Source organism: Azolla caroliniana, unplaced genomic scaffold, assembly GCF_043228905.1.
Source record: "Azolla caroliniana isolate FFs.n. ecotype wild unplaced genomic scaffold, voAzoCaro1.0.p SCAF_16, whole genome shotgun sequence".
In the NCBI taxonomy this organism is placed as follows: Eukaryota; Viridiplantae; Streptophyta; class Polypodiopsida; order Salviniales; family Salviniaceae; genus Azolla; species Azolla caroliniana.
This window is the reverse complement of record NW_028230451.1, coordinates 9,730,349-9,753,642: the sequence shown is the minus strand read 5'-3', so window position 1 is coordinate 9,753,642 and position 23,294 is coordinate 9,730,349. Positions and strand designations below refer to the sequence as shown.

At 40.5% G+C, this 23,294-nt stretch overlaps 1 protein-coding gene across 1 annotated transcript; it reads right to left on the bottom strand.

Moving 5' to 3' along the window:
• Positions 1–434: 434 nt before the first annotated feature.
• On the bottom strand, positions 435–6,921 carry LOC147853944 (uncharacterized). Its single transcript, XM_087332467.1, has 5 exons — positions 6,193–6,921; positions 5,777–6,019; positions 5,600–5,680; positions 4,936–5,481; positions 435–857 (listed from the first exon to the last, which is right to left on the bottom strand). Exons 1-5 carry the CDS (start codon positions 6,919–6,921, stop codon positions 786–788), a joined length of 1,671 nt encoding a protein of 556 aa, XP_087188593.1. The 3' UTR covers positions 435–785.
• Between the last annotated feature and the right edge of the window lie 16,373 nt (positions 6,922–23,294).

Here is a 23,294-nt window from a genome sequence, read left to right as displayed (position 1 = left end):
GATCCTCACTTGATTATGAGCACCATTTGCTTGCCTTCCATTAGGTTTCACATTTGAAGAATTTCCTCACTAAACATGCAAGTAGAAAAGGAACAAAATCTTATTTCTTGAAAGATATGGTCAATCCCCTTATTAGGTTTACATCATTTTCTACAATTTGAAAACTCACCAAATGTTTTGCATTATTCAAAATTACAATAAAACATCGCATAAGAAATAAAGACTGCTTGTAGTAAAATGAAATTAAGAGAGATGGAATAGTATTATGATTAAAGAGCAGTGGCTGAAAGTAGATACAATGGCTATGAAGACATCAATGTCAACAAAGTGATCTGTATATAATCCTTCGTAGATCTACATATTCAATACCTTCCACAACAAAGATCAGGAGAATCCTTGAAAAGTGATGAAGAACAGAATGAAGAAAAGAACTCATAAGGATTGACAGAAAAGAAAAGAAAATAACATAAAAGCTTTGAATTCCAACATTCCACATCTCCACCTTGAGAAGTGCAGGATCAACAAAGCTATCATTTCAGAATGAATCGAAAGTACTGTAGGAATGAATTGAAATTGTAAGCCAACATCAATTATTGCATGAACACCACATTTGAATATGGCATCCTTTTTACGAATTGTGCACTTGCAGGAAGATGGATTGAATACTTATTTCCCACAACCTTCGATTAATATAAAAATATAAACATTTTGGCCCAATATTGAGATACATGTATTGTCAAAGACAAATGATTTACAACTATGAACATAAAAAGGAATAAACATATCTAGGGTGAGCATGCTGGTTTGTTGTAGTTGAAGTATTTGGGATCTGCAGGAAAGTCATATTCAACTTGTAACTGCAACCAAACAAAAAGATGAAAGTAAATGAATGCATTGCACATGAAATTAACCTAATTTTCTGACACAAATGTTCGCAACAGAAGTAATTTACTGCTAGAGAATCACAACAGTATAATGATTGTGTTTATTTTCTCAAATGTTTATGGAAATCGGTGAGCCCTTTGACCCAAGAAACATAAGGCAGAGAGAAGCTTTCTGAGTGGTTTCTTACAATTATTACATTCTTACACCCCACCATTCGCCATGATCTCCATTTCTGATGGACACAGAGGTAGATACAAGTCAATGTCCTCATCATCAAGACCTAACATATAATGTCCATGTTAGAGGAGTCACGGTTGGGTCTGGAACAATCCTCACAGATGTAGATAGCTTGACCTCTGTCTTGATCCTACGGTATTTGTTTCTGATTCCACTGCAAATTGTGCTTCATATGGGTCACCAAATAAACATCAGATAAGCATTGTCTTTCTGTAGGTTGAGAATGACACCAAAAATGATGGGAGGATATCAGCCCCAATGAATCGTTAGTTCCTTCATGAGGCCAAAGGATCGAATGACAGGGGCATACACCATCAAGCACAACTTCAGACATATCATAGCCTTGATTTCGTCTCGAATAGGTGGTCCAGTAGTAGCGTTCAAGAGATTGACCTCAGTTATGGAGTAATCATCTTTATCACCGGCTTCATGTGCAGTGGAAGGATTCACCACCTCGGGCAATTAGGTTTGTGAACTGTGTTAATGCAGGGAATCACTAGTACGAAATCTTTTAAATGAATAGCCACCTTATGCCAGACTCCCTCGGTGTCAATAGTCACACAAAGACATGTTGGGGCTCGATCTGTAATTTCGGCAAAATAAAAACCACTTGAAGGAGCTCCAATGCCCCGATAGTGTTACCGGACTTGCCCGAATAACAATCATGAAAGAGGAAATCAATAAGCTCCTCCATGTGGCTTAGTTTGATAGCGCCTTTCTACCAATGAAATAGATCTCTCATGGAGATGGCAAGATGCATACTCAACGGTAAGAAGCTACCTCATAAGTTTTGGCTGGAAGCTGTAATGTGTGCAAATTATGTTTTGAATAGATGCCCCACGAAAGCAATAACAACTATCACTCCATATGAGGCTTGGCGTGGTCACAAGCCAAATGTTGGACACATGAGAATATTTGGAAGCTTGGCTTATGCATTTTTGCCACCACAACAGCACCATAAGCTTCAAGACAAAGCAACAAAATGCATCTTTGTTGGCTACAGCAAAGAAAGCAAAGATTATCGGTTGTTTCAGCCCGCTATGGGTAAGATCATCATCAATCGGGATGTGATATTTGCTGAAAATGCAACTCAACCACTTGTGGATTGCTCCAAAGAGCCAGTTCTTTATCAACCAGATGCATTTGATACTTTGTTACCATTGCTCCAAAATGTTGTGTTTGAAGGTGATCGACTAACCCAACCTCATGGAGGTAATGAGCAGGTTTAGCATCAGCAACAACATGCTCCAAACAGAGATGTAAAGCAGCCAAGAAATGCTCAAATTGATCCCTTGTAACAGCCCAATGTGGTTGAAAATGAGCAACCAAACATTGTTGATAATAATGTTGGCTTACAAGTCATTAACCCACATGATCTTGACATGGAATTGGAGTAAGAACAAGCCTCTTCTCAGCATGCAAGAACAGTTCCTAAATGGCTGATTAACATCCATATGGACAGCAAACTCAAGTTTCCTCTTCAAGGTAAAACCCGGTCAACTAATCAGCAAGCTGAACTGCATTATGTGCATCATGCTCTTATCACTGAAATTTGTGATGAGGAACCACTCTCTCTTAAGGATGCATTAGCACATGACCATTGGGTTGAAGCCATGAAATCAGAACTTAGGTTCATCCACAAGAACAACAGTCAGGAGTTATGTGATCTACCTAAAGGTAGGAAAGCAATTGCCACCAAGTGGATTTACAAAGTCAAGCGTAATGCGGATGGAAGCATTGATCATTTTAAAGCAAGACTAGTGGCAAAAGGCTGTTCCCAAAAAGAGGGGATACACTATGAAGAAACCTTCGCCCCCACATCAAAGATGACTACAATCAGAGCTATAATTGCTACAGCAGCAATTAAGGGATGGAAGGTTCACCAATTAGACATTAAAACTGCCTTCTTAAATTGAGATTTAGAAAAAGAGGTTTATGTAGCTCAACCTCCAGGTTTTGTAATTAAAGGTGCAGAAACTAAAGTTTGCAGGTTACTTAAAGCTTTGTACGGCTTGAAGCAAGCACCTCGAGCGTGGAATGCGAAGATCCATGCGCATCTTCTTCAACTCAGTTTTGTAAACAGCCCAACTGAAAGCACTTTCTATGACCAAAAGGATGGAGAAAAATTACTAATTGTTGTGCTTTATGTTGATGATTTGCTAATCACAGGACGTGATGAGCAAGAAATTGCAGATTTCAAAGCTGATCTTAGTAAGACATTTGAACTTACAGATCTTGGTCATCTCCATTACTACCTCAGCATTCAATTTGTTACTGTTGAGGGGGGCAGTTTTCTCAGTCAACGAAAGTACATCGAGAAGATCCTACAAGGATTCAGGTTTGAAGACTGCAAACCAATCTCCTCTCCTGTAGAAGCAGGATTCAAATTCTCATACCAATACAAAGGAGATCCAACTGATGTACTCTTATACCAGCAAGCTGTAGGTTGTTTGATATTTGTGTGCAACATGCAACCTAACATTCAATATGTTGTTTCGCAATTAAGCAAGTTTATGCACAGCCCTGGAACAAAGCATTGGCAAACAGTCTAACGAGTTTTCCGTTACCTCAAAGGCACTATGGATTTCAGCCTCTTCTATGGAGAAGGAAATTCATCTACTTTAACGGCCTTCATTGATAGTGATTGGGCTGGCTGCTAAGTCACTCGTGTCTCACATAGTGGCAATTGTCTCATGATCGGCAATTCCTGTGTTTCCTGGCTCAGCAAGAAGCAGCCAACAGTGGCAACATCAAGTTGTGAAGCTGAATATAGAGCAGCATTCAGCGCCACAGTAGGGTGTGTTTGGCTCAGGAGATTATTATCCAATTTGTCTTTGAGCAATCATCTCCTACTTGTATATTTACAGATAGTCAAAGTGCTTTGGCTATTGAAAGAAATCCCATCTTCCATGCACGAACAAAACACATTGAGGTGCACTATCATTACGTGAGGGAGCAGTTCCATGCTAAAGAGATAAACTTGGTCTATGTACCAACTCATGAAAATGTTGCAGACATTTTCACCAAGGCTCTATCAAGAGAAACATTTGAATATTTTCGCAAGGAATTGGGCATTCTTCTAACACCTGGATAGTGACCACATTCAAGTCCACACCATTCACTTCAGGGGGGTTTGTTACACTTAATGTGTATCCTATGAAAGCTTTGGTGTGAACATTGTTATAATAGTGTGAACCTAGTTAAGTAATTTTTGGGTGTGAACATACTTAGAATAGTATGAACCCATTTAAGTAGTTGTTAGGTGTGAATATAGTTATAATAGTGTGAACCTAATAAAGTGATTGTTGGGTTTCCACCTACCTGTAGAAACTGGATATATAAACCATTCTACATCTTTGTAATCAGTGCTCGTTTTCCTTAATCTATTGATATTTCCTTAAGTCTTCTAAGTGATCTTGTTGTGTGAGAGTTAGTCTAAGATCCCTGCATTTTCTACAGGAATACCCTAGACTTCTATAAAAGTCAGTAAGTTGCAACTTGAAATTGCCTATAGCTTAACCAAATCCTCCACAATGACCTCCATATATTGTCTCATCAACAAACAATACACTTGATTCCCTACGGCATCTAGTTCTCCGCAAGCATGTGAAATATGAAAGATTTACTTACAGCTAACGAAATAACCTTTTACGTATATGTGCATTAAAATAACAGCTCTAGAAAATGATGAAAATAACCTACAGAGATTGATGTTAGATTCAATTACTAAAACAAGCACATCTTTGAAGCAAAATATTACACAATTGACAAAATGGTAAAAATCCAGAGGAGAACAATGAAGTGGTTACCAACCTTTCCCTCATCAGAATCTGCATGTCTTTGAGGAAAGATAATACGCAAGTCACTGTATAAGTAGAAACGCCTTTTATCTCTGGTTTGAACTTTATTACCACGAAATGTCAATTGAGGTCGGCTAGAAAGAGGAAAACTTGACTTCTTTCTCTTCTGTACTGTGTTGATCGGAGGGCAGACAAAATGCAAATGCAGTGCATAGCGCAAAGTTCTGCTACCCCATTGAAATGCATTTTGGGTGTGTAAATTTCGTGATGATATAGATTTTGATATATGTTTACTGTCATATTTTCCAATAAAATTACCATCATGTCCTAATTCCTCTTCCGGCTCTTGTGCGCTTGCTGATATGCCCTCACGAACTTCCAAATGATCATTGGCACCAACTATGTGTGCCTTTAACGTGCCCGGCAAGACCTCATTTTCATAACTCTTGTGACTCAAGGAATAATTCTGTGAGAATGTGTTTGAATTGTTATTTAGAGATCTCTTTTCAGAACTACTTTTTTCAGGAGCCAATAAGAATACTTTGTACCGCAGGAATGTCTGTCATGTAATTCGTTCATAGAAAACAATCTTATCATATTGAATAATTTCACGTACCGAAAATAACATAGATATCTGACATGAATCAATATATATATATATATATATATATATATACCTTGGTTCCTGGGGGCATGTCTGTCAAGTCATATTTACACAAAAATATATGGACAGGAGTCATTTCTGGATTATTCAGAACCTATGCAAAAGATAAGAAATATAACTTTCAGAATAAAATTTTCCTTACAGATATTTAAAATAGTATATTGAATAGTTGACGAAAAGATGATTGTACCAGTTGAACCCGGCCACTGACTGGAATCATATAACGGCTTTTGTTTCCAGATGCACAAGCCGTTCCATCATTCCTAGGATCGTCATTCTTTCTTTTGATAGATATTCCGGTGAGTTTAATTGATGCATAATAAAGTAAAGGACTTCCATCATCTACACACATAACAGAGAATGGAAGCTTTTGTAATGGTGGTGACCAACATCCACCAGTCACACTTAATAACGCTAAAAAACCATCTACTTTCTGCAAAACGACATCAAAAAATTGAAAATAAAACGAGTAGGCTTTAGGGACAGTATATTTCATTCTTCTATAATATTACAAGCAAAAGTGGAAGTTCATTAACTTCCAGAGGTGAAAATATATAGGATAACATGTTTTGGGCATAGTGAAGAGAGTTAGGAGATAAGAGATACCTGGATAGCTTTTCCTCCAAGAAGATGCCCTGAAATGAGAGATTCTTCAAATGAGCCAATAAGTGGCCTTCTCATGCTTCCACTGGGACTACATTTACATCGTGATAAGAACCATGATTTTGTTTCCGATCTTACACAAGTGGGTCGTTTCGGAGATATATGAGGAAACGGATCCTCAAATTCATCATTGGCCTCATTATCATCATGGACAATAGTGGCAGTCACAGGCTTCTCCACTAAAAGCTCCTCAAAAAGGTTCTTTATGGGACAAATACTATCTTGAGCACTCAGAATACCAAATGCTGGCATATGATGGTGTTTAGGACCAAGAGGTGATAAAGGATGGTGTTTAACCCATTTTTTATCTTGTACTTCCTCTCTTCTTGCAGAAGAATCCAATTTCTTACAATGATCATTATTCCCTGCTTGTTGCAATGCTCTTAATTCATTCCCTGATAGGATAGGGCCATCAGTATGTAGATATAGAGATGGTGAATTAACATCATAAAACTCAATATGTGAGTTGCACTTTCCTGATTGACACATAGAATTGGTTCCTAAACCTTTCCTGCATTCTTTTTCTTCTTCTTCTGAGTTGAGTTTATCATGAGCTTTATAACATGACAAAAATCCTTCAAAAGAAGCTTCAACTTGTTCTGATTCAATCCCAGAAGGAGATGCATCAACTTCATGGCTCCTTTCCTCATAAATGAGATGCAAACGTCCCATTTTCGAAATCTATAACCTTCCTAACGATGCAAACAGCATTAAATCCTAACCCTGACAAACCCAAGAAAGTATCGTATACTGGATATTTTAAGCATACATGAAATTTTAAACTCTAAACGATAGAAACACATTAGAATCCTAAACCTGAACAATCAAAAAAAGTGCACAGAATCTTGGATACCTTGAAAATGCATTAAAACCTCGACATAAACAATCTAAGGAAGTGCTTAGAATATTCAAACACCTTGTAAAATACATTAATCCAAACACTAAACAGTAGAAACACAATAGATTCCTGAACCTAAACAATCCAAAAAAATGCACAGAATCTTGGAAAATGCTTCAAAAACATAAGTTACCCTTATTGATGAAAACACATTAAAACCTAGCCCTAAAAATAAAAAGCTGCATTTAAGAATCTCCAATATCTCGAAAATCAAACTTTAAAATATCCGAAAGGAATCTTGGGTGTCTTGAAAAACACATCAAAAACTAATCCTAAAACATCAAAGATGGAGAGAAACTGGAGATACTGAAAATGCCTTGAACTTCAAGGAAATCTAGCATTAAACCAGCATAGGAAAGTGCAAAGAATGTAGATATTTCTCGAAAATCTAACCCTTGAAGATCGAAGAAACTTTAGAGAATTTTCCTGTATATCTTAAAACTTAAATCCTAAGCTGTATATCTTAAAACCTAACCCTAAACTATCCATGGGAATGCAGGAATTATTTAACGGAATCTATTTTTATTTCACTCGTCACAATCAATAATAAAAACGAATTGAAATCGCAAAATAAGAAGGGTACCCGTCTGTCTCCGCTTCTAATCGTCTCCAGGGGGCTCCCAGTTCAAAGAAACACGGTGTCTTCCAGTCGTCTCCAGGGGGCTCCAAGTTCAAAGAAAGACATTGTCTTCCAGGCCTCTGATCTCTGATAATGAACGCTCCGAGAGTGATGATGACGATATGAGAGCACATCATTGGTCCTGCACAGAGGGAAAGGGTCGCCAATATATAGAAGAAGAAGAAGAAGAAGAAGAAGAAGAAGAAGGGCAAAGCGAAGGAAGAGATTACATTACGTTTAAGAGAAACGGAAAAGGAAAAGGAGATGTGATGTGGCCACCATTCTTAGACAAATAAATGCTGGTATTGCGGTGACATGGAGGAAACCTAGCGACCATCACAAAGTTCTTCCTCTTGTCTTGGGCGGCTTGGCTTCTCCCCCTTTCAGCAAGCAAGTGCGTGCAGCCCGCCCATGTATGGAAAACAGTATATCAACAGTTATATTATGAATCTGATGGAAGTATCGTTGTAATAGACAATATGATTCCATAACTCCTCTTCTTTTAGATATATTGTCAGAACTATGGGAGAGCTTATTAGCGGTAGTGCGTGGGCAATATGACACCATGTCTGTTACGGGAATTAACCATATAATATCCATCCCGTGGTAAGATTGTACTATAGTATTCTATCCATCATATAGATCTTGTACCTAGCGTTGTACCAATAAGTGTACCTCTGTATCGATTAAGTCGATCCGAAGAGGATGAGGTATCTAAGAAATTCAAGTATTATTTATGAATGGGTTATATATGTTATAGTAAATCTCCATGGCGTGCACCTATTCTCTTGGTACAAATGAAAGAGAGCAACATGGTGTATGTGTATTAATTACTGACGCTTGAATAAAGTGATGATCAAGAATTCATATCCATTGCCTCGGGCTAACGATCTAATTGACCGTCTCTGTTACGGGCATGACCATATAATATCCCGTGGTGAGAATTTACCGTAGTATTTGTCAGGAATAGTACTAAGACAGAGAAGGAATTAGTACTAAAAGAAATATTAGTACTAAGAGAGGTGAAGAACTCTCGAGAGAAGGAAAGAGTGAGTGAGAGGGAGAGAGAGAGAGAGAGAGAGAGAGAGAGAGAGAGAGAGAGAGAGAGATGATAAGAAAAGATATATATTATGTGAAGAGAATGTACAGTAGTAGCTTAGGAGGCTTAAGACTGGCGTTGAACCGATTTGGTTCGAAATAATGCCTCGTGCCTCCTTTTATAGTGTTCTAAGGAATACTCCTGAAGTTTCTAGAATGTTCTAAAGAAATCTGGAATATACATCAATTTTCTGTAATAAAACATAAATGAAAATAATATTTTACGTATTACAATGTATAGTCTGATGGTCAAGAGCTCGACCCATGTAGCATAAGGTTATGGGTTCGAGTCTTGCCATATCATGACACTATCTCCCCTTTAAAACGACGAGTTTAACGAGTCGTTTTGGATTGAGGACCCGGTTTGTCTGGATATTGATGATGGAAGTCTTCAAGAAGTGCACGAGCATTAGTGACATTCTCTATCGGTTCCCAAGTACGCTCACTGGGACTATATCCTAGCCAATCGACTAGATAGTAGAGCTTGTTGCGAACAATCTTGGAATCAAGGATGGCGGCAACCTCATACTCAGGTCCATCTTCAAGCTCGATCGGGGGTGGAGGTTGTGTAATACGTCCTGGGATGGTGCTCTCTTGATAGGGTTCAAGGAGAGAACTATGAAACACCGGATGTATCCGAAGTTGTGGAGGTAGATTGAGACGAAAAGCGACATCATTAATCTTTCCTATGATACGGAAAGGACCTAATCGCCGATAATCCAACTTCTCGCATGGGCGAGTAGTCTTGATGTGTCGTCGGAGTAGCCATACCCGATCTCCAATGTTAAAACTGGATGGGAGTCGATGACGATCTGCATAAAGCTTGTGTGTTTGCTGAGCTTGTTGGAGATGAGTAGCTAAATCCGCTTGTATCTTGCGTAACCGCTCCAAACGATCCTCCGCGCAAGGATTTGTGGACACTTCTGGGGTTTCAAGTACACACCACCGGGGATGACATCCCGTATAAGCATAAAATGGCGTAACTTTAGTCGATGCGTGGATAGAGTTATTATAGGCAAATTCGGCGAAGTGGAGAATATCTGCCCAATCATCCTGATGATAGCTGAGAAAGCACCGCAGGTACTGCTCCAACGTTTGATTTGTTCATTCGGCTTGGCCGTCGGTTTGTGGGTGGTAGCCGGAGGAGAGGTTACAAGTGACCTTGAGCATTTTAAAAAGGTGCTTCCAGAATTTTGACACGAACTAGGGTCCACGGTCGCTGACGATACTATCGGGAAGTCCATGATGCCGACATACTTCACGCATGACAATTTCGGCGGTGTCTTCACTGGAGATTTCCTTAGTACATGGCAAAAAATGAGCCATCTTCGTATATCGATCTACCACTGTTAGAATCGCATTGAACCCCTTAGAGACTGGAAGATCTATGATGAAGTCTAGAGCAATGGATTGCCACGGCTTGCTTGGAATTGGTAATGGTTCTAATAAACCATATGGATGATGCCTTGGTATTTTTGCTCTGCAGCATGTGTCACAAGTCCGAACAAAATCTTCGACAAATTGTCGCATACGGGGCCACCAGAATGATCGTTGTACTAAATCTAATGTTTTAGTACTACCAAAATGCCCAGTTGTATATGTGTCATGACAGTTTTGTACTACTTGAAGGTGGGAAGAACCATTAGGAACATACAAAAGTTCTTTAAAGAAGAGTAATCCATCATGGTATTTGAATTGCCGATAGTCCGTACCTGGTGGTTGCGACTGTGAACACGACGCTCGAGAGGGATCAATTTGTGCTAGTATAGCTTGGGTGAAAGCATTTGTCTTCAGGTCCACACGTATGATATCGATAACATGGGAATCCATGGGCATGCCAAAGACTTGTGTTGCTTGCAGTCGTGCCGGTCCCAAGATTACTTGCTTTTGGTTATCGAAAGCCGGCTCACCGGGACGCGGTGCTAGGTACGAACGTCGTGATAATGCATCTGCTTTCCCTTGATGTTTCCCAGGTCGATATGTAATCTTGAAGTCGAAACGCGTGAGAAAATGGGCCCACCGAGCTTGACGTCGATTTAACACACGAGCGTCTTGAAAATAGGCGAGGTTTTTGTGGTCACTAAATACAATGACTTGATGAGAAGATCCCTCTAGAAAATGCCTCCATTGCATAAAAGAGTCCACTATAGCCAATAGCTCTTTATCATGAATTTCGTAGTTGATTTCGGCGGCGTCAAACTTGCGTGAGTGAAAAGCCACAGGATGTAGCTTTTCATCATTACCTCGTTGCGATAGAATGCTTCCCAATGCAAAATTCGATGCGTTCGCTTCGATGGTGAATGGTTTTTCTGGATCAACGTGAGCTAGAATCGGAGCCGATGTAAATGCCTGTTTAAGATTCTCAAAAGCCATGTCCGCTTCTTTAGACCAAACGAACGACTGTCCCTTCCTAGTAAGTTGTGTTAGAGGCAAAACGAGCTTTGAGTAATCCTTTATAAACTTCCGGTAAAAATTGGCAAAGCCTAGAAAGCATTGCACATCCCGCACCGAACGCGGAGTTTGCCATTCTACCACCGTTTTGACCTTAGCTAGGTCCATGGAGATGCCTTCTGAGGAAATGACATAGCCGAGAAATTCCACCTGGTTGCACCCGAAACTACATTTTTCCAACTTTGCATAGAGACCATGTTCTCGAAGTCGTTTTAGTACTAACAGTACATGAGAATCATGCTCTTCTTGGGTCTTCGAGTAAACCAGTAGATCATCCAAATAGATGATTAGACACACATCCAAGAGATCTCGGAAAATATCATTTGCCATGTGCTGGAAGACTGTTGGCGCATTAGTGAGGCCGAACGGCATAACCGTATACTCGAAATGCCCATATCTGGTGCGGAACGCGGTCTTCCATTCATCTCCTGGTCGGATCCGTACGAGGTTATAGGCTCCCCATAAGTCGATCTTCGTGAAGAACCTGGCACCATTGATCCGTTCTAAAAGACTTGAGATAAGGGGGAGTGCATACCTATTTCGGATTGTAACCTTATTCAAGCCACGGTAATCTACAACGAGCCGAAGTGAGCCATCCTTTTTCTTGACGAAGAAAATGGGTGCGTCGGTTGGAGATTTCGAATGTCGTATGAAACCATTCTCCAAATTTTCCTCTAAATAGGCTCGAAGGACTTCCAGTTCGGTTGGTGACAAATTGTAGATCGGTCCCCAAGGTGGCTCTTTCCCCGGTTGTAAATCGATGGGGCAATCATATGGTCGATGGTGAGGAAGCGTACTGGCTTGTACTTTATCAAACACATCGGCATACTGATGATACTTCTCTGGAAGTTGAATGGTGGAATCCTCTTTAGTGGTGCTGGAGGGGTTTACTGATATTGCAAAGAGGAACATTTCTTCCTTGCATCCTTCCTCACGCAACTGATGTAGTGAAATCGTTGCAATCTCATGAGTAGACCCTCGGGCTTTTCGATGCCGGATTTCTCTTGTCCGCCAATCTATGTCTAGGTTATGTAATTTGAACCATGGTAATCCTAAGACAATGGGGTGTTCTGGGATGCTAATTATATTAAATGATATGACACATGCTAGATTATCTAGGACAACATTGACGGGCTCTGACTCTTCTATGATATTTCCTGAGGCAATGGGACGACCATCGATGACTACTACAAGGGCAGGACACGGGAGTTTTCTGAGAGATATCTGATGAGCTTGGGCAAATTTCCTATCCATGAAGCAAGAATTAGCTCCGGAATCTAGAAGTGCTAAGACATGTACTGGAGGAGTACTTTTAGTACTAACTGTTACTTGGGCTACGAACACATTGCTAACTTGCTTAGAGGGAATGGAACCACTAATGGGCTGCACAGATCTAGGGTTGTCCAACCAAACGGCTCCTATTTTGGCTGGACTTAGTCATTTAACTCTTCTTCTAACTGACTAAGGACATCAAATTTGTTCGCTAGATTTGGGCTATTAGTACTATTAGGACTATCAGATATCCCTACTGAAATAGACTCGGGTTTAGTACAATCAGAACTAGCAACTATTTGGTTTACCTGCCTTCTTGGCCTATGGGGACAGTTTACCGCGATATGCCCTGGTCCACCGCAATAAAGACATAGTCGGTTTGCTCGGCGTCGTTGCTTTTCTTCTTCCGATAGCGGTCCACGACGACGTGTGGTGTCAATTTCCATTGGAGTTGGAGTACTTGCTGGAGGCGCATTATATGACTCCCTCGGAAAAGGTTTCGCTACCACTGAGGCATAGGTAGGCTCTAATCTTGCCCTCGGAATCTGGAATTGTCGTTCCGAACGTCGTTCGAAGAGGCGGTTATCGCATCTCACCACGCGACTAATTGCTTCTGTTAATGACTTTGGCTCTTCGGGGAAGGTCAAGAGTAAATCCTTGACATCGTTGCGTAAGCCATAACGGAATTGCTCCATCAATGCGTGATCATCCCAAGGGATATCGGCAACGAGTAGGCGGAAATCTGCAGCGTATGCGGAAGCTGGACGATCACCTTGGCGTAATCACCGGATTTTGTTGATTGCAGTCCTTATGCTGTCAGTATCTCCAAAACAGGCCTTAAACTCACTTATAAATTCTTCAAAATTGGTTAATAATGGAGAATCCTTTTCCAACAATGGAGCAAACCATGCTAACGCTGAGCCACTAAGGAGAGTGCCTACTAGTCCCACTCGTGATGCATCGGTGAGATATCGAGAAGGATGCATTTGTATCACTAAACGTACCTGATTCAAAAACCCTCTAAACTGTGATCGGGTCCCATCAAATTTTGCAAGAAGACCGATCTTGGGTTCTTTGTGAATCCCTTGAGTGCTTGATCCTTGTTGTTGTAATGATATGATAGTCGCTTCGAGTTGTTGTACACGTAGTGTCAGCTCCCCGTGTTGTTGTTTTTCCAGCGCTATTTGTTGAAGATCCCCCAACAAGCGATGATTTTCTTGTTCTAGTGCTACAAATTTCTCTTTTAAGCACTGGAGCTCCGAGAAAACAGATTGGTATTCCTGAGCGCTAACAATTTCCATTTTACTAGGGAGGATAAGAGGATTAATAAGAAGATAAAAGGAAAAGGAGGAAAGGAAGAGGAGGAAAGGAAGATCAACAAAATCGGTTCAAACTGTCAGGAACAGTACTAAGACAGAGAAGGAATTAGTACTAAAAGAAATATTAGTACTAAGAGAGGTGAAGAACTCTCGAGAGAAGGAAAGAGTGAGTGAGAGGGAGAGAGAGAGAGAGAGAGAGAGAGAGAGAGAGAGAGAGAGAGAGAGAGAGATGATAAGAAAAGATATATATTATGTGAAGAGAATGTACAGTAGTAGCTTAGGAGGCTTAAGACTGGCGTTGAACCGATTTGGTTCGAAATAATGCCTCGTGCCTCCTTTTATAGTGTTCTAAGGAATACTCCTGAAGTTTCTAGAATGTTCTAGAGAAATCTGGAATATACATCAATTTTCTATAATAAAACATAAATGAAAATAATATTTTATGTATTATAATGTATAGTTTGATGGTCAAGAGCTCGACCCATATAGCATAAGGTTATGGGTTCGAGTCTTGCCATATCATGACGGTATTTTATACATGTGGATAAGTGTGAGGGTTAAACGAGAGTGTAAAGAAGGGGAGGATTACTTTTAATACTCGGGATTGAGACAACCCTTTAGGCCAAGTGTGAACTTGCCTGGGGGCCTTGGGTATCGCTATAAATAAGAGGCCTAGCTACCTTCATTTGATCATCTTGTTGACTACGTCGAGACTCTGTCTTGTGGTGGGCCAACTCTTGTGGTGAGCGGGCCAACACCAGGTACGACTCGACGCCACGGCGGTGGTATGGGACGCCGATCGAGGCTCGAGTCCGTCTTGATCCCTTCGCTCGGGGGTGGTCGGGTAGATCGGCACCCTTCTTTCTCTCTCTCCTTTCTATCTTTCTATCTATATTCTATCCTTATCTAATGCTTACATTAGTTCATGTCTCTAACAGTTGGTATCCGAGCTAATGTGCTAATGTTTATGTTGTTGTATTTTGTTTTGTTGATTGAAGGTGATCGATCGATGTGTGGTCGGCCTTGATCCAGACAACGATCAACAAAGGAACTTCGGTAACTCTTTCCTTTTCTTTTTTTCTTTCTATATTTTCTTCTCCCATCTAATCATGTGTATAGTCTATATGTAATTGTTTTCATTAATTCAATGATGTTGTAGTGGTAATTAATTGGTTGTATAAAACGTTTACATATGTGTATGAGGTCAATACCTCATTTGACGTATATTGAATATGTGATGAGTGCCGTATGAGCACGAGGTTAATACCTCAATTGTGTATTACGTTCACAAACATATGTTACGTTTGCGTATGAGGTCAATACCTCGATTCATTGGAAATTATATGCGTAAGAGGTCAATACCTCAATTGCGTATTACGATTAACCCTTATTTTTGGATGTCTCGTGTGCGTAGAGGTATATGCCTCGATTACGTATCTCGATTATGTCATTTTTGGCTATTAAATATAACGATTTGTTTAATATAGGCATATGTGGTCACATGTATACGTAGTTGATCGTATATATGTGATAATATACATATGTGTATAAAAGTTATTACGTGATTTTAAATCGAATGTTTTCCTTTTCGGGGAAAGGATCTTGGTGGCCGTCCTCACATTTTTGTGAGAATAGCGTTGTCACCATCCCTTTTTTCAACAATTTTTTATTGTTGAAATCCCCGTTGGTGACTTCGATTTTATTACGTAAAGAAACTCCTATAGCCATAATGATGTTGAGTACGTAGGGCTTGACCCACTTCATGTGAGGTCGCTCCTGTGACACACGTATCCAACATCCCTCCCTCATTACATGGATACGATGCCACCATGAGATCATTCTTACGAGAGGCATTCGTAATGACATGACCATGTGATGGGCCACTTGGGCCTACTACAAAAAGAGGGCTCATTTGGCTTGACCATTACGTTGCACTTTGGCGTATGTCATCGTAATTACAAGACTTGAGGTTAGGTAACGTACCAACATAGTTGTAGTAAATGAGGGTGAAATAAGGACTCTTGACATATATGTTTCTTTTTAAAAAAGCATATATGTTTCTTTTACGAGACCTGATGAGTGACAGGGGGAACCATCGTTTGTCGTTAAGCCATTTACGGGAGAAAAAAATGAAAGAACAGAAGAAGCAATCTGCACGTGGCTGGGCCGATGGGAGTCTCATTTTGAGCTCTATCCCACGCCAGATAGTACGAAGATTGCATATGTCGGCCGAGAACTAGGGGGTAAGGCTGCTGCCTGGTGGCGTGGGCTCCGTACTTTGGGGAAATTGCCTAATACCTGGACAGATTTTGTCACAGTTTTTAAGGGTCAATTTTTGCAACCTCCCTCTCGAACTGAGTCAACCCAAGCTTTAATGAACCTCTCTAGTCGGAAATTTTCCTTGCTAGAAGACTATGTCCACCATGCTAGAACCCAAATCCAAAAATCGGGTCTAGAAGGGGACAACTGGTTAATATCTTGTTTTGTCAATGGCATCCCCAATTCGGATTATCACTGGATAGTGCACGATAAGGATCCAAAATCCTTCGAAGAGGCCGTTGAAATAGTTCTTCGCTATCAACGCACTTCGAAGAAGGACCACAATAAACCCAACGAAGTGCCCAGGACTAAGCAGTCGCAATTCGTTGGGAAACGCAAGACACCCAACGAATTCATGGATCGCGATTATAAGTAACAACATCCTTTTTGCGTATTCTGCAAAAAGAAGGGTCATACAAAAGAGCAATGTTGAAAGCTCCAATAGAAAGAGAACGACAACAAAGCTAAAGCAGCAGACCATAAAGGTCAGATTCCTAATGTCTTTCACGTCTATACACATCATTTAAGTAATTGCCAATGTTCTTTCCCTCACTATGTATTGGGTCCCAATGATTTACTACGTGCAAACGGGTATATCAATGGATCTCCTGTACAATTTTTATTTGATTCGGGAAGCTCACATAACTTTGTCAATGATCATTTGGTTTAGATATGGGGAATCCAACCCATCGTAAGTGATCACACCTACACGGTGCACTTGGCTGATGGAAGAGTACAATACATCAACGGGGCGATTCATTCATTAGGAATTTCTATTGATACTTATATAGAGGAAGTAGACTTCCATGTAATGAATCTTTGTACCACCGATGTAATATTGGGTTATCCCTAGTTTTATAATAAAAACTCTTCTTTATTTATTGATTGGGTTCATCATTTAATAACTTTTGTACTCATTTTATTCAATGTGTCAAAAAACAATCCCTCTCTATTGTTTCCTCGTGTCCATCAATATCCGACTTGTCTTGTTCTACTCTATTTTATTGTGTACTTGATCCAGACATTCACGTTTACAATATCGATAATGTCTCGGTTCAATTAACATATTTTGAACAACAACAACTTGATGAAATCTTAAATGATTTTCGTGATGTTTTTCCAAGCGAACTACCAGATGGGTTACCTCCTAAACGTAATATAGACCATCGTATAGATATTGTACCTAGTGTTGCACCAATAAGTATACCTCCTTATCGCTTAAGTCGATCCGAAGAGGATGAGGTATCTAAGCAACTCAAGGACTATTTACGAATGGGTTATATACGTTATAGTAAATCTCCATGGGGTGCACTAGTTCTCTTGGTTAAAAAGAAAGAGGGCACATGGCGTATGTGTATTAATTACCGACGCTTGAATAAAGTGACGATCAAGAATTTGTATCCATTGCCCCGGGCTAACGATCTAATTGACCGTCTCCAGGGAGCTCGATATTTTACGAAACTTGACCTCTGTACTGGCTACCATCAAATTTGTATAAGTGAGGACGACGTTCCTAAAACGACATTTCGTACGTGCTATGGCCATTACGAGTTTTTGGTTATGCCTTTTGGTTTGACCAATGCTCCGACTACATTTCAACGAGAAATGAATGCCATTTTCCGAGAACAACTTAGAAAATTTGTCATTATTTTCTTGGATGATATTTTAGTTTATAGCCGTACATTACAAGAACATGCTAAACATGTCCGCTTTGTTTTACAAACATTGCGTAACAAACAATTTTATGCAAAGATCTCAAAATGTGAGTTCTTCAAGAAATCAATTACTTATCTTGGACATCTCATAACCGAACGAGGAGTTGAAATTGATCCTTCTCGCATCGAGAAAATCAAGCTTTGGCCCACTCTTTGGAATATTCGAGAAGTTCGATCATTCCTTGGTTTTGTTGGGTTTTTGCGAAAATCTCTTTGTAATTACTCCCAATTGACAACCCCGTTGATTGATTTTCTAAAAGGTCAAACGTGTAAGTCTACAAAACCTACTGTGTGGAATGCTACACTAGACCTGACCTTTAAGGAACTCAAGGACCTGGTTTGCAAGGCTCCTTCACTTCTTTTACCGATCCTTCGAAACCTTTTGAGGTTGAAACCGATGCAAGCGATTATGCTATAGGTGTTGTGTTATATCAAGATGGTAAACCAATAGCATTCGAGAGTAAGAAACTTGATACTGCTCAATGTTGGTATACTGTTCAAGAAAAGGAATTATTTGTAGTTATACATGCGCTCAAAACATGGCGCCATTATCTTTATGGAAATCGCTTTGTGGTAACTACGGACCACGAGTCCTTGAAATATTTTTGTGACCAACAAGACCTGAAAGATCGTAAGGCACGATGGGCTGATCTCATCCAAGACTTTGATTTTTCCATACGATATCGTAAAGGTTCCACGAACATTGTCGCCGATGCACTAAGTCACATCCGTGAAGTTAATATGCTTAACTTCACTGAAATATCATCAGATCTTTATGATCACCTTCGAGTAAAGTATCATGATGACAGTTATTTTGCAAAATACTGGGCAAGAGTTGAGTCTGGAACAGACACCACCACATCCTCGAAGGAATACTTACGCATTGCTAACGGTCTACTCTACCGTAATGGGACGGTTTGTGTTCTAGATTTACCCGAGGTCAAAAAGAGGATTCTTTTTGAATGCCATGATGCACCCTCAACAGGGCACCCTGGAATACATCGTACACTCATTCTCATCTCCACTCAATTTTATTGTTCTAAGATGCGTCCTGACATACATAGCTATGTGACTAATTGTCACCAATGTTAGGTTAACAAAGCCGAGCGACTTAAAGCCGCAGTACTTTTACATCCCTTGGACATTCCCAATAATAAGTGGGAAAGTATATCCATGGATTTTATTGTTAGCCTTCCTCGCACCCAAAAAGGCCATGATGCCATCTGGGTTGTGGTTGATAGACTAACTAAAATGGCCAGATTTATTGCTACTAAAACCACGGTAACAACTCCTGAATTGGCTTACCAATTCGTTGACAAGTTATTTCGTTTTTATGGGTTACCGATGGATATCGTGAGTGACCGAGATCCAAAATTTACGAGTGACTTCTAGACGCAAGTCTTTAAGAAGTTAGAAACTATGTTGAGCATGAGCTCAACGGATCATCCTCAATCCGATGGACAAAGAGAACGAGTAAATCAAATTATTGAGGACATGCGTCGAGCATATGTTGGTGCAAAACCAACAAAATGGGAACGTTATCTCGCAATTCTAGAGTTTGCTTATAACAGCTCCAAGCATACGTCGATGGGATATAGTCCTTCTATGTTGATGTATGGTTTTTAGCCACGAGCCCCAATTGATGTTAATATACATCATGATGAGTTGCGAAGTACGCAAAACTTTCTTTGGGATATGCAAGATATGTTGCATATTGCACGAGATAATATAAAAACAGCTCAAGATAGAGCGCGTTTTTATGCCGATCATCATAGGCAACCTTGTGTATTCAACCTTGGACAGAAGGTATTTTTACGTGTACCTCACAATTCTAAGACATTGTCTAAGGGTAAGTGCGCTAAGTTAGCCCCACGGTTTTGTGAACCTTTTATAGTCCTCAAACGCATTGGGTCATCAGCCTATCGTCTCACTCTTCACGATGGTGTTGAAACTCATCCAGTTTTTCATGTGAGTCATCTAAAAGAACTTCTAGGTTCTGGTGACAATACAGTTACAACTGAAACTTTGGTTACTTTTGAAAAATTATCTTCTAAACCACATGTACCAGAAAGAATTCTCGACATTAAAACAAAAAAATTACGTACTAAAGAAATCCGAGAATTTAAAATAAAATGGATGGATAAATCAATAAAAGATGCCACATGGGAACGCGAAAATACTCTCAGAACTAACTTCCCTAACTTCCCATTGCAAGAGTGCAATGTTTTAAAGAGGGGGAGGGGAATATGTTATGGGCATGACCATATAATATCCCGTGGTGAGAATTTACCGTAGTATTCTATACACGTGGATAAGTGTGAGGGTTAAATGAGAGTGTAAAGAAGGGGAGGATTACTTTTAATACTCGGGATTGAGACAACCCATTAGGCCAAGTGTGAACTTGCCTGGGGGCCTTGGGTATCGCTATAAATAAGAGGCCTAACTACCCTCATTTGATCATCTTGTTGACTACATCGAGACTCTGTCTTGTGGTTGGTCAACTCTTGTAGCGAGCACGCCAACACTAGGTACGACTCGACGCCACGACGGTGGTATGGGACGCCGATTGAGGCTCGAGTCCGTCTCGATCCCTTTGCTCGGGGGTGGTCGGGTGGATTGGCACCCTTCTTTCTCTCTCTCCTTTCTATCTTTCTATCTATATTCTATCCTTATCTAATGCTTACATTAGTTCATGTCTCTAACAGTCTCCAGGGAGCTCGATATTTTACAAAACTTTATCTCCATACGGGCTATCATCAAATTCGTATAAGGGAGGAAGATGTTCCTAAAACGGCATTTCGTACGCGCTATGGCCATTATGAGTTTTTGGTCATGCCTTTCGGTTTGACCAATGCTCCAGTCATATTTCAACAAGAAATGAATGACATTTTCCGAGAACAACTTGGAAAATTTGTCGTTATTTTCTTGGATGATATTTTAGTCTATAGTCATACATTAGAAGAGCATGTTAAACATGTCGGCTTTGTTTTACAAACCTTGCGCGACAAACAATTCTACGCAAAGATCTCAAAATGTGAGTTCTTCAAGGAATCAATTACTTATGTTGGACATCTCATAACCGAACGAAGAGTTGAAATTGATCCTTCTCGTATTGAGAAAGTCAAACTTTGGTCCGCTCTTCAGAATATTCGAGAAGTTAGATCGTTCGTTGGTTTCGTCAAGTTTTTGCAAAATCCTCTTCGAAATTGCTCCCAATTGACAACGTTGTTTACTAATCTTCTAAAAGGTCAAACGCGTAAGTCTACAAAACCTATTGTATGGAATGTTACACTAGACCTCACCTTTAAGGAACTCAAGGACCAGATATGCAAAGCTCCTTCACTCCTTTTACTAGATCCTTCAAAAACTTTTCAAGTTGAAACCGATGCAAGCAATTATGCTATAGGTGCTATCGTATATCAAGGTGGTAAACCAATAGCATTTGAGAGTAAGAAACTTGATTCTGCTCAATGTCGATATACCGTTGCTGTGTTGTTCCACTTTCACGTAGGAAATAAGGTAGGACCGGGGGGGCCCTGAACTAAGGAGCAAGAGAGAAGAAGGCGGAGCAGGAGAAGAGCGCAAGTGTAGGGCTGGTTAGGCCCGTTTGCAATTGACAACGCTTGCCGGCTGAAAGAACCACCAATGCGTATTTGAACAAGGTACGCACTTGCGTAAAAGAGAGGCTCACAGAAACACAGAGAGAGGGAAACAAGAGATTCGATTCCTATAATAGTAAAGGAGATAGTGTTTGCAAGATTACAACCGGATAGCTGGCGGTAGACCCAACCCAGACAATCACGCACCCATGCACGCACACACAATAGAGCCTTTGTCGGAAAACAAACGGGCTTTCCTCGAAGCAGAGGCAACCAACTCAGGAAACCTGCAGAAAACAACGATAGAGGAGGAAAGAGTTCGGTTCCTAGTCTGACATCACCTCGTCCGCCCCAAAACACGATACCCTTCTAGTCTTCTTCCCTTCCCTTTATAGGCCACCGGGGAGGGACCGTTACATCCTGGTCACATCACTTTTATTCTCTGTCCCTTCGGACAGAGATCCACTTCGATTTACTAGCCTATTACTATATTCTCCCTAGGATATACACATCACACTGGCCTATTCCTAGTTATGCACACCTTAATACTTGTGCTCGCATGTAAAGGCCGGTTCATACACCTTTTTCATTGATTCCGCCTAAGGCTAGTTTTCTTCATGACATCCACCCCCACCAAACCGCACATCCACTGACATGCGCCAGAGAGGGACAAATGCTGGAGAAAACCGGCTCACACTCACCCGTTGCTCTCCGAAACTTCATTCGCTCTGAACTGGTTGTCATTGTCGTCCTTGCTTCCCGGGTCCGGCTTGTCTTCATGCCGCTTCTTGAAGGCTTTGATCATCGTCCCGGCTACTGGCACTACTATCCACGTCCCCTCGAGCTCCGCAAGGTGGTAAGTACCGTTGCCGTTTGCGCTTGTTATGATGTAGGGCCCGAACCACCTCCTCGCAAACTTCCGCGTCGCCTTGTGCTGATTGTCGAGGCTGCTGTCGTTGTCGTGAAGATCCGTCACTACGTGCGGATCGCGAGGCGAAACCACCAGGGTTCTGGACTGGAAGGATTCGAAGTTTGCACTAGCTTTAGCGAGAAAGGAATTAAGATATATTGAAAGAGAGAGAGATTCAGATAAGATAGAACGCTTGACTTTAGATTGAGAGAGAATAAGATTGATCAATTGGATAACGAATTTCTTACTTTTAATTTCTTGAATAATACTTAGCTCCCTTTGATCTTTTTCATCCACCCTTTTATAGATGCTCCCATGCATATGATACATGTGAGAGTACAAGACATGCATACAATGCATGGAATGTATGTGATGCATGTTTGCCATTTGGCGCTCATGCATCACATGTCACTCAATCAAGCTCTAATATAAGAATTTACATGTAAAAGTATAATGATAGGAAAAATATTTCTAAGGAAATGACATAGCCTAGTGGTAAGTCTATTGTCTTCTTTCTTGGAGGTGCAAGGTTCAAGTCTTGCCTACATCCCTTTTAAAGCACAAAATACTATTAGGCTTTTGGACCAAATATCTTTAAGACACCATGCACCGCGATCAACTGACCCGACTGATCTGTCTAATGTACATCCGTTTGGTCTGGCCCAATTCGCATCCCGAGTTGCTGGATGCCGATCACCATCACCGTCACCGCCGGTTGCCGCCGGTTTTGGTTGGCCAAAACCTTTACAAGTAGCTAGGCTTGAACTCTCTATGCTCCACATATAAACACAAAGATAATAGCTTTTGCTCTACCTTATATATGGTGAGATCTTTTTTTGTCCTGT

Coding starts and splice junctions, on each gene's coding strand:
- LOC147853944 (XM_087332467.1), bottom strand. CDS start 6,921: ATGGGACGTTTGCATCTCATTTATGAGGAAAGGAGCCATGAAGTTGAT. Junction 5,681..5,776: donor TCAGTGGCCGGGTTCAACTG/GTACAATCATCT, acceptor TCTTTTGCATAG/GTTCTGAATAATCCAGAAAT. Junction 5,482..5,599: donor ACATGCCCCCAGGAACCAAG/GTATATATATAT, acceptor ATTACATGACAG/ACATTCCTGCGGTACAAAGT.